Raw genomic sequence first — 16,310 nt, forward strand, 5'->3', positions numbered from 1 at the left:
CTAGACCAGAGCAAGAATAGATATAGCCTATGCATGTACATATAACCATGTATTTTCTACAGGCCTACTTCATGATTAATGACCAGAAACAGTATTTTTCACATTTCTAACCTAGAGACCAAATTTATTGGTGATTCGACATAATAAAACATCGCCCAGACAACACCAAAACAACGTTCGTGTGCAATAAAAGCAAAAACGTAATTAAAAGGCTTCGCTCTTCATAATGAATAATCGCTGTGCAACAAATTACTGAAGTTTCAGTAGTTGCCGTGACGTGAATTAAACACATTTCAATCCCACATATTGACATAGCAAATCGATTGTCTCTAGGCTGTGCATGAAAATGTAGTGCCAACATACACAATGTAATCACGTAACTAATGCCACTAAACTTCAGAACATGACACTTAAAATGTGAAAAGTAGCTATGGCCTACACATTTTTTTTTTTATAAATAAATAATTCTGCACACAGGAAGGCCTAGGCCTATGACAAGGCCTTCGAGAGGTAAAATGAACATGAGGTATTTATGTGATGACGTTGCAACCAATATTATATTCTCTGTGACAAATAAGTGTCCCAATAGTTAATAGCATTCATCATTTTCGTTTTATGAGCAGCCTTTAGTGCATACGTAGACAAGACTCGTGACACCACATACTCCACACATGAGTAGGCCACACCGTTCACAGCAATATAATTAAAGAGTAGCCTAAATACAAAAACTTAATTCAAATATTGGATTTGCTAGTCTTACTACTACATCCACACACCAGGCATATAACTCGACATCTAATGCGTGCATTAACTTAAATAGCAACATGTCCCTTCTGCAGCAAAATCCATACATTACCAGATGCAACAATTGAAGTGTTATTGGGGGAGGGTGCTAAATACCTTTGCTTCTTAGGGACAGAGTGTTCGACCTCAATATGTTTCCCATGGAGCTCCACTTTACCTGTAAAATAAATGTTTATGTTGAAAGAAAATGAGGCCATGTCCTCCATTCAGAGTGTAGAAATGGCATTGTATTTATTTGCCATATGGAAATAATATTTACCATGTGACTGAGTTGTGTGTTCCTTAATTGTGTCTCATGTTGTCTAATGTGCACGAATAAATGTTCAAGATTAGTAGTTAGGGTCAAATAACGCAATAGGCCTGTCATTCAAAGATGATGGGCAAAAAGTTACCCTCCTGGGTCAACTGGAAAGCCATTCAAAAATTGCATTGTGTATTAACTCATCAACTCCTATATCACGTACACACATTGTTGATCTTTTACAACTCATTCAAATACAGTAAAACAGAACACGTATAACTTAATAGTCCATTTGAAAAGGACATTGTCAAACATGTATTAAAAGCTGAAGATACACGTCTGCGTGCCCTAGAGTTCTTAGTGATCAATTTCAGGCTTAACACACGAGCAGCATGGCGTCCTTCGTGCTATATAGAACACACATCACATGCTACATATGTTGGAAATCATCAACATACATTTAAGGAAATCAAGCCCGTTCGTGACTTGTGAGAAGAATGGGAGAGTCATTTGGCAATGTAATGGTCAAGGCAATCAAAGCCATTAATCTATGAAAGAATAGTGTCGATGTATGCTTTTAAACTACACCTACAATAGCTATAGTGGCCTATTCGCCAAAAGGGGGAGGTGGAAGATTTAATTCTATAGCTCTACCGAGTACACAGAACCTAGTCATACAAGGCACCAACCAGAGAGCAAGGCTTCGGTAAGTACAATAAAAGCGTGTGGCCATAAGGCCGAAATATAGGTATCTGGCTATCATATCCAGGACTAAACATTTGTTTTAGTGTATGTAAATTGACCTAAAATAGAATACGATTCGAGAAATCTGGATATCTTGATGTTCACGTTCAAATAGGTAGGCCTATGTGATGGGCCCCCTCTCCATGGAAAAGTTGAGTATCTTGTTGTTCGGATAAGCACTTCATAAACCTTTCGTCGATTATTATAGGCCCATGGAATACATTTTCTTCGAAGTGTCTCTTAATTCTACCATGTCTTCTACTGGACATTGACATTAGGACCCGTGAGGGGAGTGGGCAAGCCCTTATATATTTGAGCCTTGCTAGTTTCCCTATTGAATTAAATTACATAAAGGTAAGACGCGATTGAAGTGCTCATTTACGTTCAATTACTTACCAGAAAATGCTTCAATGGCTTTCATAGCCCATTGGTCGTCCGGACAATCAACAAACGCGTAGCCAGTTTTCATAAGAAACTGCCCAGAGTATGGAATCTTGTTGTCATCAAAGGTTTTAACCAAGTCCTCCGCAGTCACGTTTTCATTGAGATTTCCAATGTATAGCTTGTTCATGTTGAAAAATAGAGGTCCTCCAATTGAAATGAAAAAATCAGAGCAACAAAACTTTTTTTTATTTGAAAACGCAACAAGATAGATCTACCCAGGATGATCACAGGTTGAAAACACTTGCAAATGTCCACAAGCAGTAAAAGAAAACGGAAGACATTTATTTTCAAAGTAAAACTAAAGAAAGAGGAAAAAGTTGAAAGTAATGGTGATGTAGTCTGATTAAGTCCAATACTGAAGTGGAGAAACCTTGACTGCAGCAACGCAAGCGAATGTATCGCACAATGTAGAAATTGATCAATTTGAATTAATTTGATGGTGGTTATGGTGGAATAGTGGTAGAAGTATGGCGGGATCGGGAGAAATGTTTTCCTCTCTCTGCCCCTCAACCTCGAGTTGTACTCTGCACTGTCACAGATCCTTCTGCCTGGCGATGGCACCGCCTCTAAACCGACTCGAATTCACTATTTTTTTGTTTGCAGTGAGGAAACCACGTGGTATTCGAGTAGCTAGAGAAAGGGCCAGCCTCCTGGCCGCGTAGCTTCCCAGATGAGTGTACGCAGCGAGCCTTCGTTCTGTGTGCGTATAGGCTTTATGCATACGTAGCCCACACATGCGCGAGTGTGCTGGGTTTGTGTGCGGAATATCAGTCACCGGGAGGGAGACTTCCTTCAAGATGCGGATGTGTGTTTTGTCTTTTACAAATATATAAATAATTCGCAGGTTTTGGATAGGAACACAATGTATGACTATGGTGGCGGACGTGTGCGAGTTGTGGTCTCCTTGGTTTAATATCAGCTCTTAGCTCATATACCATTTGGTCATGACGTTCTCTCTTCAGCCCAGCTCTAGAAGTCATCCCGCCTCTCCAATGAATATGCATTGTGGTAAAGAATTTGGTCGCCAGGAGGATGTTACATAAATGTAAAATCATTGAGCTTCAAGTCATTTTCGAAAAGGCTCTAACAAAAGGTTGTGACATAGGCAAGGAGGCCAACCGCAGTCAAGCAATATACATTGTAACAAACTGCCGCGTGGGAGGAAATTTGTTACATTGTGTCATTGTTTGGGTTCATTGTAGCACTCGTAACATTGTTGCATTCGCCTGGAACTAGAAGGCCTCGCTGGAGCAATGAGTCCTTGGTTTGAGGTTATTCTTTGGCCATTTAGCCAGCCTTACACGTTTCTCATCGATTTGTATCAATATTCAAGGAGTGAATGACAATAGTCATGGTATGCAAATACGCCCAAGCCCAAGGTTAAACACAACTCGGCAAAATAGGCCATCAAAGCCAAAGAAGATCTTGGTTTCTTCCGTTTTCATCATAAGGCTTTGGGGAAACTGACAACTCGCAAAATGGAGGATCCAGTGTTGCAGGCCCCAAAAGCGCAAAGAGCAGCATTTCATTGGAAGGGGAAATGGTAGAGCTTCTGTTGCAGTCTGTGTGCGTAGTGTGCTCCATCGAAAGTCGTGTACTTCATCACGAACTTACGTTATAGTGAGTTAAGTGTGTTTAATATAATCATGCAATTATCTCTACAGACAGAACACTTACTTTGAATAAATCATACGATAACGAAGCTGCATTGAGCCATTAGGTTGACTACTGAGACTGCAGCATATACTGTATTCAACGTGGCATATAGGCATACTGTATCGCTTAGTTGTAAAATTGCTCGCCTACAGACATTGGAGGGTTAAAAACTCAAAATCTTCCAACAATTTTATTATCTGTAACACATGGCAACGACTCACGTTATAACACATGTGTTATGGAACTGACAATAATATCACAATAATTAATGCTATACGAAACATGCAAGTCGTGGGCTTGAGAACCAACAGCAAAATTATTTTGATGCTAATTAAATGTTTATTTTTTTATTAATTACACATTATGACAAAACCTAAGTTTCACTTACATAAAGCTACTGTAGAACCTATTAGATAGTAATAACATCATCTATAGCCTATACCTCTTCAGCGTCACACAGTAACTGCAGATAGAACAATGGCCGAATTGTACTGAAAGGAAACTGACCAGATTCTGTTTCGAATTAGCCACGAGTAAGCCTATAGAATGGGTACTGCATAGTTATTATACCAAGAATTTGAAATTCCATGAAACCACATGATATCTGTTCACTTTTTATCTTTTAAAAAACGTTTTACAAACACCCATATGCACACACACATAATAAAAGTCTGTTATAAGATAAAAAACTGTAAAAGGCAAAAGGAACATACATTGTGAACGTGCATATAAAACATACCCTAACATTAGAGAAAAAAACATAGGCAAACACTTACAATAATACACAAAACAATAGAATAATGAACACTTTGGGATAATTGAGTTGATAATGAGGACTTGGACTTCACACCAGGTTAAAAAGATTCACAAAGACTATTGTAAGGAGGAACTGCCTTAGCCTTTGGCCCACCCTATATAATGTTTTAGCAACAGTGTAATAGTATATACACTGTATGTTGAAAGCTATGACCAATGGCACCAGTCACTCAAAAAAACTAATGGTAGATGCCACTCAATATTGAGTCAACCCACAAATAACAAGTGCATGTTTTGTGTTGTATCATTGATGTAATTTGTTGCGTGCAAAAATTATTACATTCTAGAACAAACTGTCTAGTCAAAGCTTAATTGGTTCCTATACTATCATACAAACATTTTATTTAACTAGGCAAGTCAGTTAACAACAAATTCTTGTTTACAATGACGGCCTCCCCCGGCCAAACCCGGACGACGCTGGGCCAATTGTGCGCCACTCTATGGGACTCCCAATCACGGCCGGATGTGATGCAGCCTGGATACGAACCAGGTACTATAATGCGCTATAATGCACTGAGATGCAGAGTCTTAGACCGTTGCCCACTGTAATAAGGCTATTCAGTCTGGTACAGTGGGGAAGCATTAGTCACTAGGGAATTGAAGTTGTAACCCGGGAGGTTTCTAGGTCAAATTACTAGATACTTAACATAAATTGCAGAAAAATACCCTGAGGACAACAAAATGAATAACTCTCAATACTTGTAATGGTCTAAATGGAAAGGTTACAAAGTCATGTTTTTTTGCTTATGTCTTACAGTGTGTTTTGTATCAATATGTTGCACTCACTAAAACGATCAATACAGTTATTATGGAGACCCACACACAACTGTGTTTGATAGGGAACTGTTATGTACAGAGGCAGGATCTTAATTTGATCACTCTATTGCAGGAGGTTTAAAAAGGCTTCTGAAGTTTGTAATTTCCACTGATATTTCAGACTTGATTTTCCCGTAAGAAAAATGTATTAACCTCTATAAAAATGTCCATTAATTATAATCCACATAATAATTCACATTTCCTGTTGGTGCAGTATAATTCTTCTGCTGTACCAAACTGGCTCAAATTAAGATCCTGCATCTGTATGGGATCACTGGTATGTAAAGCACACACTGATAATAGCATACATTGAACCTAGCTAAAAGGTTTGATAACTTAATGAAACAAATGAGGTTCTGATATCTTCATCATCAAATCAAATTGTATTTGTCACATGTGCCAAATACAACAGGTGTAGACTGTACAATGAAATGCTTACTTACGAGCGCTTTCCCAACAACGCAGAGTTAAAAAGTAAGAAAAAAATAAAAAATGTGCAAATAAGAAAAAAAGCTAACAATAAAATAACAATAACGAGGCTATATACAAGGAATACCAGTACCGAGTCAATGTGCAGGGGTAGGAGGTAGTTGAGGTAATATGTAGGGTAATGTGGGAAAACTATTCCCTTGGGGTAGATACATAATCCACTTGTTTAGAGATACAAATTGTAATCAGCTTTTACCAAACCAGTAAAATTTACGGTAAGTGTGTTGAGGCTAACTGGCCCCCTCTCCAATAGGGCAACTTGTCCCCCGGCAATCCAATGCAAGTCAATGGTACCTACATTTGCATTTTCTAAATCATGGAAATGATGTGACGCAAAAATGAAAAGAGGGACCTTATATCAAAACCTCATTATAGTGAGGATATTAATAGTGAGATGTGCAATGCCGTTATGTTTCAATGTTTTGATTTTAGACTTTAGCTTTTAAGAGTTAATTACCAAAAAAATCAAAATAAAATGTGTAAAATTGATTTTACACACTAATCTTCAGGGGAGCAAGTACCTCGGGACTTTGGAAAACATTTAATGAAATAATAAAAATATTGTAAACTGTAGCCACTTATTTCCCTTCATAGCTTGTTTGCCTTAGCATGACCATCATTCACATACCTAATTTTTACCAAACATTGCTTTTTTCCGAATGCCAAGCCAGTCAAGATCCTCTGGATTATGTAGCCAACATATTGAAAATCAAGATCATTTTATTGTCCATTGTCCACGAATGTTCAACAAGAAATGTGTGTTCTACTTTATCCCAACCCCTTTCGAAAGACACCAATAGCCTACACACACAGAGGGTGGCAAAGTTAAAGCAGAGTGTCGGCCATAGTAGTTAAGGGGGTAAGTGCCTTGCTCAAGTGCACAACGGCAGGAGGCGGCATCTAGGATACAGGAGTACCGGTGCTTTTGATGTACAGAATCCCCTATTTGTGCTTTTCAACCATCTCTGCTGCTATATGAGTGAGGGGGACACTGACGATAACTTTGTTATAGAGGTAACAACAGAGAATGCTGTTCAATCAGTGCTATGCAATGTCAATTACTAACTCTGGCATCCCAATGAAAGGTTTTTCCACATACAAAAACAGTTATGTCAGTTGATGTCTGATGACACATCATACGGGCGTCCATTGTTGTGTGTTCCAAAGCCTCATTCTTCTTCATCGCTAGCTCACTGGTCTACCAGCAACATGAATGTCTGTGTGACAACAGCAAGTAGCCTAGCAGTTAGAGGGTTGGGCCAGTAACCGAAAAAGTAGCTGGTTTGAATATCTGAGCCGACAAGGTGAAAAAATCTGTAGATGTGCCCTTGAGCAAGGCCCTTAACCCTAATTTGTTCCAGGGACGCTGTACTACTATGTCTGATCCTGTAAAAACAACACATTTCACTACATCTATGTGTCAATGTAATATATTTTATATATATACAGTACTAGTCAAAAGTTAAAAAGTTTGGACACACCTACTCATTCAAGGGTTTTTCTTTATTTGTACTACTATTTTCTACATTGTAGAATAATAGTGAAGACATAAAACTATGAAATAACACATGTGGAATCATGTAGTAACCAAAAAAGAATTAAACAAATCAAAATATATTTTATATTTGAGATTCTTCAAATAGCCACCCTTTGCCTTGATGACAGCTTTGCACACTCTTGGAATTCTCTCAACAAGCTTCATGATGTAGTCACCTGGAATGCATTTCAATTAACAGGTGTGCCTTGTTAAAAGTGAATTTGTGGAATTTATTTCCTTCTTAATGCATTTGAGCCAATCAGTTGTGTTGTGACATGGTAGGGGTGGTATACAGAAGATAGCCCTACTTGGTAAAATACCAAGTCCATATTATGTCAAGAACAGCTCAAATAAGCAAAGAGAAATGACAGTCCATCATGACTTTAAGACATGAAGGTCAATCAATCCGGAAAATTTCAAGAACTTTGAAAGTTTCTTCAAGTGCAGTCGCAAAAACCATCAAGCGCTATGATCAAATGAGGACCGCCGCAGGAAAGGAGGACTCAGGATTACTTCTCAAAATAAATGCTTCACAGAGTTCAAGTAGCAGACACATCTCAACATCAACTGTTCAGAGGAGAGTGAATCAGGCCTTCATGGTCAAATTGCTGCGAAGAAACCACTACTAAACAACACCAATAAGAAGAAGAGACTTGCTTGGCCAAGAAACACGAGCAATGGACATTAGACCGGAGGAAATCTGTCCTTTGGTCTGATGAGTCCAAATTTGCGATTTTTGGTTCCAACTGGCGTATCTTTGTGAGACGCTAGAGTAGGTGAATGGATGATCTCAGCATTTGTGGTTCCCACAGTGAAGCATGGAGGAGGAGGTGTGATAGTGTGGGGGTGCTTTGCTGGTGAAACTGTCTGTGATTTATTTAGAATTCAAGGCATACTTAACCAGAATGGCTACCAAAGCATTCTGCAGCAATCCGCCATCCCACCTGGTTTGCACTTAGTGGGACTATCATTTATTTTTCAACAGGACAATGACCCAAAACACACCTCCAGGCTATGTAAGGGCTATTTGACTAAGAGGGAGCGGGATGGTGCTGCATCAAATGACCTGGCCTCCACAATCACCCGACCTCAACCCAATTGGGATGGCTTGGACCACAGAGTGAAGGAAAAGCAGCCAACAAGTGCTCAGCATATGTGGGAACTCCTTCAAGACTGTTGAAAAAAGCATTCTTCATGACGCTGGTTGAGAGAATGCTAAGAGTGTGCAAAGCTGTCATCAAGGCAAAGGGTGGCTGCTTTGAATAACTTTTTTTGTTACTACATGATTCCATGTCTGTTATTTCATAGTTTTAATGTCTTCACTATTATTCTACAATGTAGAAAATAGTACAAATAAAGAAAAACCCTTGAATGAGTAGGTGTGTCCATACTTTTGACTGGTACTGTATATATGGAGTTTGAAGGGTGGTGTGTGGGTTGCTGTTTACATTATGGGTTAAAAGTTACACATATGGGAGAGTTATGGACGTGCTGTGCAAAACAAAAGACAAAAAAACACCTACTTTCTACTTTGACTTTCACCAAATCAGCTCACCTCCCCTTCTTCACTGGTAGTGGTGGTTGTGTGTGTGTATGTTTTGGGGGGAGGTGCAAAGAAGGAGGTCAAGAGGTTAGGATAAGCATGGGTTACATTGGGCGGGAATGCAGAAGTAGAAGAATAGGGTCTCACCACCTTTTGCATGATGGAACACCAGACTGCTTTTTTTAAATAGAGCCATTAATTAGGTTGGGTGCTATACCCTCAAAATACCATGGAATGATTAAGTGGACGATCCTCAAAACATCATGGTGGAATACCCTCAGAATATCATGGAAGTCCCTGTGAATTAGCAACACAAATCTAATATTGTTTAATTAAAAAAGGGTGAGACTCCCATTTCCAAGTTACAGTGCCTAACACACAACATATTTGTAGGGATAACTTTGTGGATGGAAAAAAACACCTTGAGCAACATTGATGGAGCAAAGGTGATGAAAGTTCAACTATATAGATCTAACATGGCAGCTAGTTTCTAACCTGAACTAACTTTATCCTTGTTACTCCACCTGTCTTGAAAAGTGATATACTCTCAACCCATTTCTATGGACACTGCTGATTTCTCTGTATTCTCCATTTTACATCTGAGTGATACAGACATCTAAGTAGGGAACTAAAACCTAAGCTGCATGAAATATACTCATTGGGTCAGCAACAAGGAAGGCTGTATGCAGTTCAGCAATCGTACAAGGTCTTACCGAGTTCCCACTCTTACACTGGTATAATGGCGGCAATGGTACACGAGTTATAAGGTTTCTATTTAATTATGTTTCTATTCATTGATTAAATGATGTTGGTGATATTCTTTTTACCAAGATGTTCTCTCTTTTTCTTGATATATTCAACAAAAATGTAGCTTCATAAGCTACAGAATAAACCTTTGGCCTCATGTAACATAACCTCAGTGGCGTAAAGTACTTAAGTAAAAATACTTTAAAGTACTACTTAAGTAGTTTTTTGGGGTATCTGTACTTTACTTTAGTTTTTATATATTTTTTACAACTTTTACTCCACTACATTCCTAAAGAAAATATGTACTTTCTACTCCCATACATATTCCCTGGCACCCAAACGAATGTAACACATGTCTGAGCATTCGTTACATTTCGAAGGCTCAGACAAAACAGCAATATGGTCCAATTCATGCACCTATCGATATAACATGTCATCCTTACTGCCGCTGATCTGGCGGACTCACTAGACACAAATACTGGCATTTGTAAATGATGTCTGAGTGTTGGAGTGTGCCCCTGGCTGTCCGTAAATAAATAAAAAACAAGAAAAGTGTGCCATCTGGTATGCTTATTATAAGAAATTTGACGTACAGCATTTACTTTTACTTTTTTACGCAAAAATGACTATTGAGTACTTTTTCCACCACTACACTTAAGTACATTTAAAACCAGATCGTTTATAATTTTACTCAAGTACTATTTTACTGGGTGACTTTCTCTTTTACTTGAGTCATTTTCTATTAAGGTATCTTTACTTTTACTCAAGTATGACAACATAATACTTTTTATCACCACTGCATAACTCTGCATAAAACTGTTCAAAGTACAATTTTCAGAGGCATCAAAAGACAAGGTGATAGTAGTAGTTAATGAAAATAAAGGGAAAGAAGATCTGATGAAGTTAACAAAGATAAGGTTTAGAAGAATGATAGAAGAGTTTAGTTTTGAGAAATTCCAGTAAAGTAATAGTTGTAATAATATCTTTAATGTAGTGCTACTAAAAGCAGCGGCAGCGACCATATTGCTGTTTTGCCTGAGTATTGAAAATATAAACAGTACTTTTGGGGTGGCAGGTAGCCTAGTGTTTAGAGCATTGGGCCAGTAACCAAAAGGTAGCTGGATCATATCCCTGAGCTGACAAGGTAAAAATCTGTCGTTCTGAGCAGAGCAGTTAAATAAGAATGTATTCTTAACTGACTTGCCTAGTTAAATAAAGGTTCAAATTTAAAAATGGTTTACAACTGATCAAATTAGTTTAAAAAAACATAGCTCAAGAGACCTCAAATGCAATTTTCTCAATGAAGATGAGACTGCATTCCAAAAACGACACGAGGCTACATTGCTGCTGCTCTACCTAAAAGGCAATACCGGACGGCCGCCCAAAACTGTTTGTCAGTTTGTCTTCAGAGCGTGTTCTACACTTTTGTTTTAGTGGCATAATCGTAACAAGAGATTGATACCTAGAAGGAGGAAAGAGACGTGTAGTAAACATAGTGAATGAAGCGTTATTGTAAATAGCCAAGAAGTACACCATGTTGACATGCAAGATACAATCAAGAGCCGGAAGGTTAGTAGCATACTGCAGACATGGTGTTACATTTTAGAATGTACAGTATTGTGTGCGATTTAAGCGGAACACCTGAGGGGAGAACATATTGGTTCTGCATCTATCCAATATGGTCACAGAACACATCATCTTGTATTTAATGGTTTCCACCTTTGGAGAAGATACATGAAACATCCAATGAGAATGTGCCATATGTACCATCACAGTGATGGCTGTTTGTGATACCAGTAGGTTGACAGACTGACTTTGGAGATGGAGTGTTTGCATGATGGCATTGCCTACACAGCCAAAATATTCCAAGATAAAAAAGAAAACTTCCTTCATACCGTCTTACTGGCATTGTAACCCTGGATTTTCATATATGCACTCAACTACGATAGATACACACGACTAAGGATTCCAAAGGTAGTTTAGACAGTGCTTGACTGTAGACATCCGGTCTATGTCTGTGAATTGATTCAGTCTGCACAAGGAATTGAGGATGTTCATCTCTCTCAGTTGGCATCACAGTCTTGGGCTATGTCCCAAATATTCCCACGTCGTGCACTACTTTTGACCAGAGCCATATGGGTCCTGGCCAAAAGTAGTGTACTGTATAGGGAATAGGGTGCCATTTGGGATGAATCCTTGGGTTTCCCTTAAGACCAAGTGTATGAGCCCCTTTCTGTCTGTCTCTGCATATATATTACATAATCTGTTATATTGAGGACCCCCATCCTAATCTAGATGTACTTATCTCAATGGACAGAAAGACTAGTTAGAGTCCTAAAGTGTGCTACCTTTTCAGAGGCTTGTATAGGATATCAGTGGGTCAGGGTGCTGTTTGTTAAGTGTTGTTTCTTGTTTGGGTTTTCCTTCTGGTTGTCAGTCACTCTTACTTCTGAGGTTGTGTGGTACCACACACTTCCTAAAGTAAAAGTTGGCGACATGAATGTAATATGAATACATGGTAGTGTGCACATTTCTAGTGCAATTTACATTTCAAAGTTGACTTACCTTTCTACCCATTTAGAGAATTACAGGGTGAAGTGAGAATGTAGCCCGATTTAGTACATGGCATTTCCCCCCCAAATTGAATGTAACATAATAAGTCAAATCAAACTGGATGTGAGAATACTTGTCTAAAAAGTAATAACACATCAGCTTTAAAGTCTTGAACCAAACTTGTAATGTTACAAAGTAGTTATGGCTAAAAGGGTATACATTCCTGTTCTTCAATAAGCCTGAAACAGGCGTGGGTGTATAAACACAATTATTCAAAAGTTTGTCTTTCTTGATACAGCATTTGTGGAACTAAAACATAAAACTATACAGTACCGGTCAAAAGTTTTAGAACACTTACTCATTCAAGGGTTTTCATTCAAGGGAGTTCCCACATATGCTGAGCACTTGTTGGCTGCTTTTCCTTCACTCTGCGGTCCGACTCATCCCAAACCATCTCAATTTGGTTGAGGTCAGGGGATTGTGGAGGCCAGGTCATCTTATGCAACACTTCATCACTCTCCTTCTTGGTAAAATCGCCCTTACACAGCCTGGAGGTGTGCTGAGTCATTGTCCTGTTGAAAAACAAATGATAGTCCTACTAAGCCCAAACCAGATGGGATGGCGTATCACTGAAAAATGTTGTGGTAGCCATGCTGGTTAAGATTGGCTTGAATTCGAAATAAATCACAGACAGTGTCACCAGCAAAGCACTCCCACACCATAACACCTCCTCCTCCATGTTTTATGGTGGGAAATACACAAAGACACGGCGGCTGAAACCAAAAATCTCCAATTTGGACTCCAGAGCAAAGGACAAATTTCCACCGGTCTTATGTCCATTGCTCGTGTTTCTTGGCCCAAGCAAGTCTCTTCTTCTTATTGGTGTCCTTTAGTAGGGGTTTCTTTGCAGCAATTCGAACATGAAGATCTAATTCACACAGTCTCCTCTGAACAGTTGATGTTGAGATGTGTCTGTTACTTAAACTCTGTGAAGCATTTATTTGGGCTGCAATTTCTGAGGCTGGTAACTCTAATGAACGTATCCTCTGCAGCAGAGGTAACTCTGGGTCTTCCTTTCCTGTGGCGGTCCTCATGAGAGCCAGTTTCATCATAGTGCTTGATGGTTTTTGCGACTGCGCTTGAAGGAACTTACAAAGTTCTTGAAATGTTCCGTTTTGACTGACCTTCATGTCTAAAAGTAAAGATGGACTGTCGTTTCTCTTTGATTATTTGAGCTGTTCTTGCCTTAATATGGACTTGGTCTTTTACCAAATACCCCCCTACCTTATCACAACACAACTTATTGGTTCAAATGCATTAAGAAGGAAAGAAATTCCATAAATTAACTTTTAACAAGGCACACCTGTTAATGAAATGCATTCCAGGTGACTACCTCATGAGCTGGTTGAGAGAATGCCAAGAGTGTGCAAAGCTGTCATCAAGGCAAAGAGTCGCTATTTAAATGTCTTCAGTATTATTATTCTAAGATGTAGAAAGTAGTAAAAAATAAAGAAAAACCCTTGAATGAGTAGGTGTTCTAAAACTTTTGACCGATAGTGTATATATTTTGCAATGCACATATTTAGGGAAATAAGTGCAAGAACTTCACAGTAAATTCAGACAGAAGTTGAACAACAATAACAACAACAACATTATGAAGGTAAAGCGTCATGCTTGACACATTGATTCGTGGGCTATAAAACATTTACAACTAAATATTTGTGAAAACGTTTAAGTCAACCTCAATTTCATGACAGGAAAAACTGTAAAAACTCCTAAACCATTTCAGTCAATTTGATCCATGTTTGTAACAAAACTACAGAAAAACAAAGAGTTATTTATGATACTTCATAATTCTGTTAATTTCAGAAAAACTGTTACAAATTGGCAGATAAACAGTTACAAAAAAAGTTTTTGGAAACATTAAGGGATGTATTTTGTAATTGAATTGTATTCAAAATAATCATGTTCGAGACTTTCTAGGTTATATACTGGATATTACTATTCACCAAATAAATTCTTACATAATTTATATATATATCAAAACATTATTTGAGGTTATTGTTTTCTCTAGGAGAGATGTTAGTCAGTGATCAAAACATTGTCATATTATCTTTTAGGAAGAAAGGCAAGTTAGAAATATATACGTTTGCTCACATTAAGTCAAAGGCTACGAAACAGACCCGCGCCCAAATAAAGTAAATAAAACGTTAAAAATGTACTTATTGAAAATCTTAGTAATTCTTACCATTGACTTGTTCAGAAATGGCTCATGTGTCGTTCTCTGATACGATAGTTTCTGTTGTTTCAGTCAATGCTCAAAATGGAGAGAGAGAGAGAAAGAGGGAGGGAGGGAGGGGGGAAAGAGAGAGAGAAGAGAGCAAAGTTATTTCCGACGAGAAAAGCGCCAACAGGAACAAAAAAAAATTACCGCTGAAGAGGATACTGAGTTATTCCCTGAACGAATATTAAAATAAATAAACAGTGTTCAGTTATTTTTTTTAAATTATCCCCACGTTTAATTAGCCTAATTGCAATAGCTACTTTCAGTCAATTATGAACCTTCTGAAATATTTCATTGAAAATCAGAAATAGTTTTGATTTAGAATTTTAGTGCATGTGATTTTGATTGCTACTTCATCAATAACTTATTGTTTGTTTGTTTGTCATAGTATCTAGCAATATCAGTACATCTGGCCAAGATTTCGTTCACTAATCAACTGCTACAGAAGACCTGGGAGAACATAAACAGTTCTGTGTGTGTGTTCAGAGGCATGATTGATTAAGAAGAGGTGGTCCTAGACGTTTCACCCACCAAGATTGTTCTGCTCGTAGCTACTCCCACCAAGTGGACACGTTGAGATAACGCATCGCATGTGCACATACATGAACTAAAATGGTTCAAATGTATAGTATTTCTCCTCAACTCACAACATAGCCCACCATGAACATTAGTTCGATGTTGTATTATCCTTCATTAAACTGTAATCCGCTAACAGGCCTGTAAGGGAAATTATAAAATGATCATAGAATGCTGCACTTTATTTTCAAATTAAGATGAGTTTTTTTTATACTGAATGTAGGCTACTGCAGCGAAGTAAACATTTTAAATACAATAACCTACCAAACAATATAAAATCAAACATATAAAATATGTTACATATGCCGGTTAAAGCTAAACTAGGATTTCTTCAGCATATCGAAGTAGCCTATATTTGATCAAACGTGACAAGAGACATGCCTGGTGATTACAATGATGTTCGCTTATTTTCACGTGAACATTTGACAACAAATTTAAGAATGAACTATCTGGTTAAATCCCGTTGTCTTTTAAATGTTACATGTATTCAATTTATTAGAAGCTATTATGCAGAATCTTGTTTGAGTCATCGTTAATTATTGTGTAATAAAATTGTTAACTCATGTTTTGGAACGATAGGACAATTCTTTGGATTTCTCATCAAAAGTTCTACTGAAAGCACAAACGAAAAGCTCTCGAAAAGGCATATAATTACAAATCAACGCTCACCTTGAACGAAATCAGACCATCACAATGGCAAAAAAATTATATGAAATAGCTTTCCAGGTGTAAATGTGAACATGTCATTGAATACACCTTTGTTTTCCTTGATTTTCTATTGTATAAATTAGGTAGTAATAATAATGATAATAATATGAATAATAGGATACAAATAATATGAATTATATAGGCTACAATAGACATTTGAATGGGTGTCAAGACTGCCTACTAACATAACGATGAATGTTTGCAGAGAATATTCCGTTTCAAATTCAACACACTTGACATATGAATAATTACAAAACCTCTCAAGAGACTTGATCAGTTACTACATCGAAAACAAGTAACTGTATGGAGCGACCTCGAAGTTATGCTTTGGAAAATCGTCAGAGTCATATTG

The 16,310-nt window shown here is 37.9% G+C and overlaps 1 protein-coding gene and 1 long non-coding RNA gene across 4 annotated transcripts in view; both read right to left on the reverse strand.

Annotated features, from left to right (window-relative positions):
• LOC106607494 (insulin-like growth factor 2 mRNA-binding protein 1) overlaps positions 1–2,810 on the reverse strand; it is a 57,381-nt gene extending 54,571 nt beyond the window's left edge. For all 3 annotated transcript variants that reach the window (XM_014204493.3, XM_014204492.3, XM_014204491.3), the window contains exons 1-2: positions 2,186–2,810; positions 901–961 (exon numbers count right to left, since the gene is read on the reverse strand). In XM_014204493.3, the coding sequence (XP_014059968.1) occupies positions 901–961; positions 2,186–2,360 (236 nt within the window). In that variant the 5' untranslated portion in view covers positions 2,361–2,810. The remainder of the gene's footprint in view (positions 1–900; positions 962–2,185) is intronic.
• Positions 2,811–7,523: 4,713 nt separating this feature from the next.
• LOC145879852 (uncharacterized) lies at positions 7,524–14,878 on the reverse strand. The gene is made up of 3 exons (XR_014392687.1): positions 14,639–14,878; positions 12,749–12,962; positions 7,524–12,313 (listed from the first exon to the last, which is right to left on the reverse strand). It is a non-coding gene; the product is annotated as an uncharacterized LOC145879852 (long non-coding RNA).
• Between the last annotated feature and the right edge of the window lie 1,432 nt (positions 14,879–16,310).

The sequence above is a fragment of the Salmo salar genome, chromosome 06 (genome assembly GCF_965601325.2).
Source record: "Salmo salar chromosome 06, fSalSal1, whole genome shotgun sequence".
NCBI classification, from domain to species: domain Eukaryota; kingdom Metazoa; phylum Chordata; class Actinopteri; order Salmoniformes; family Salmonidae; genus Salmo; species Salmo salar.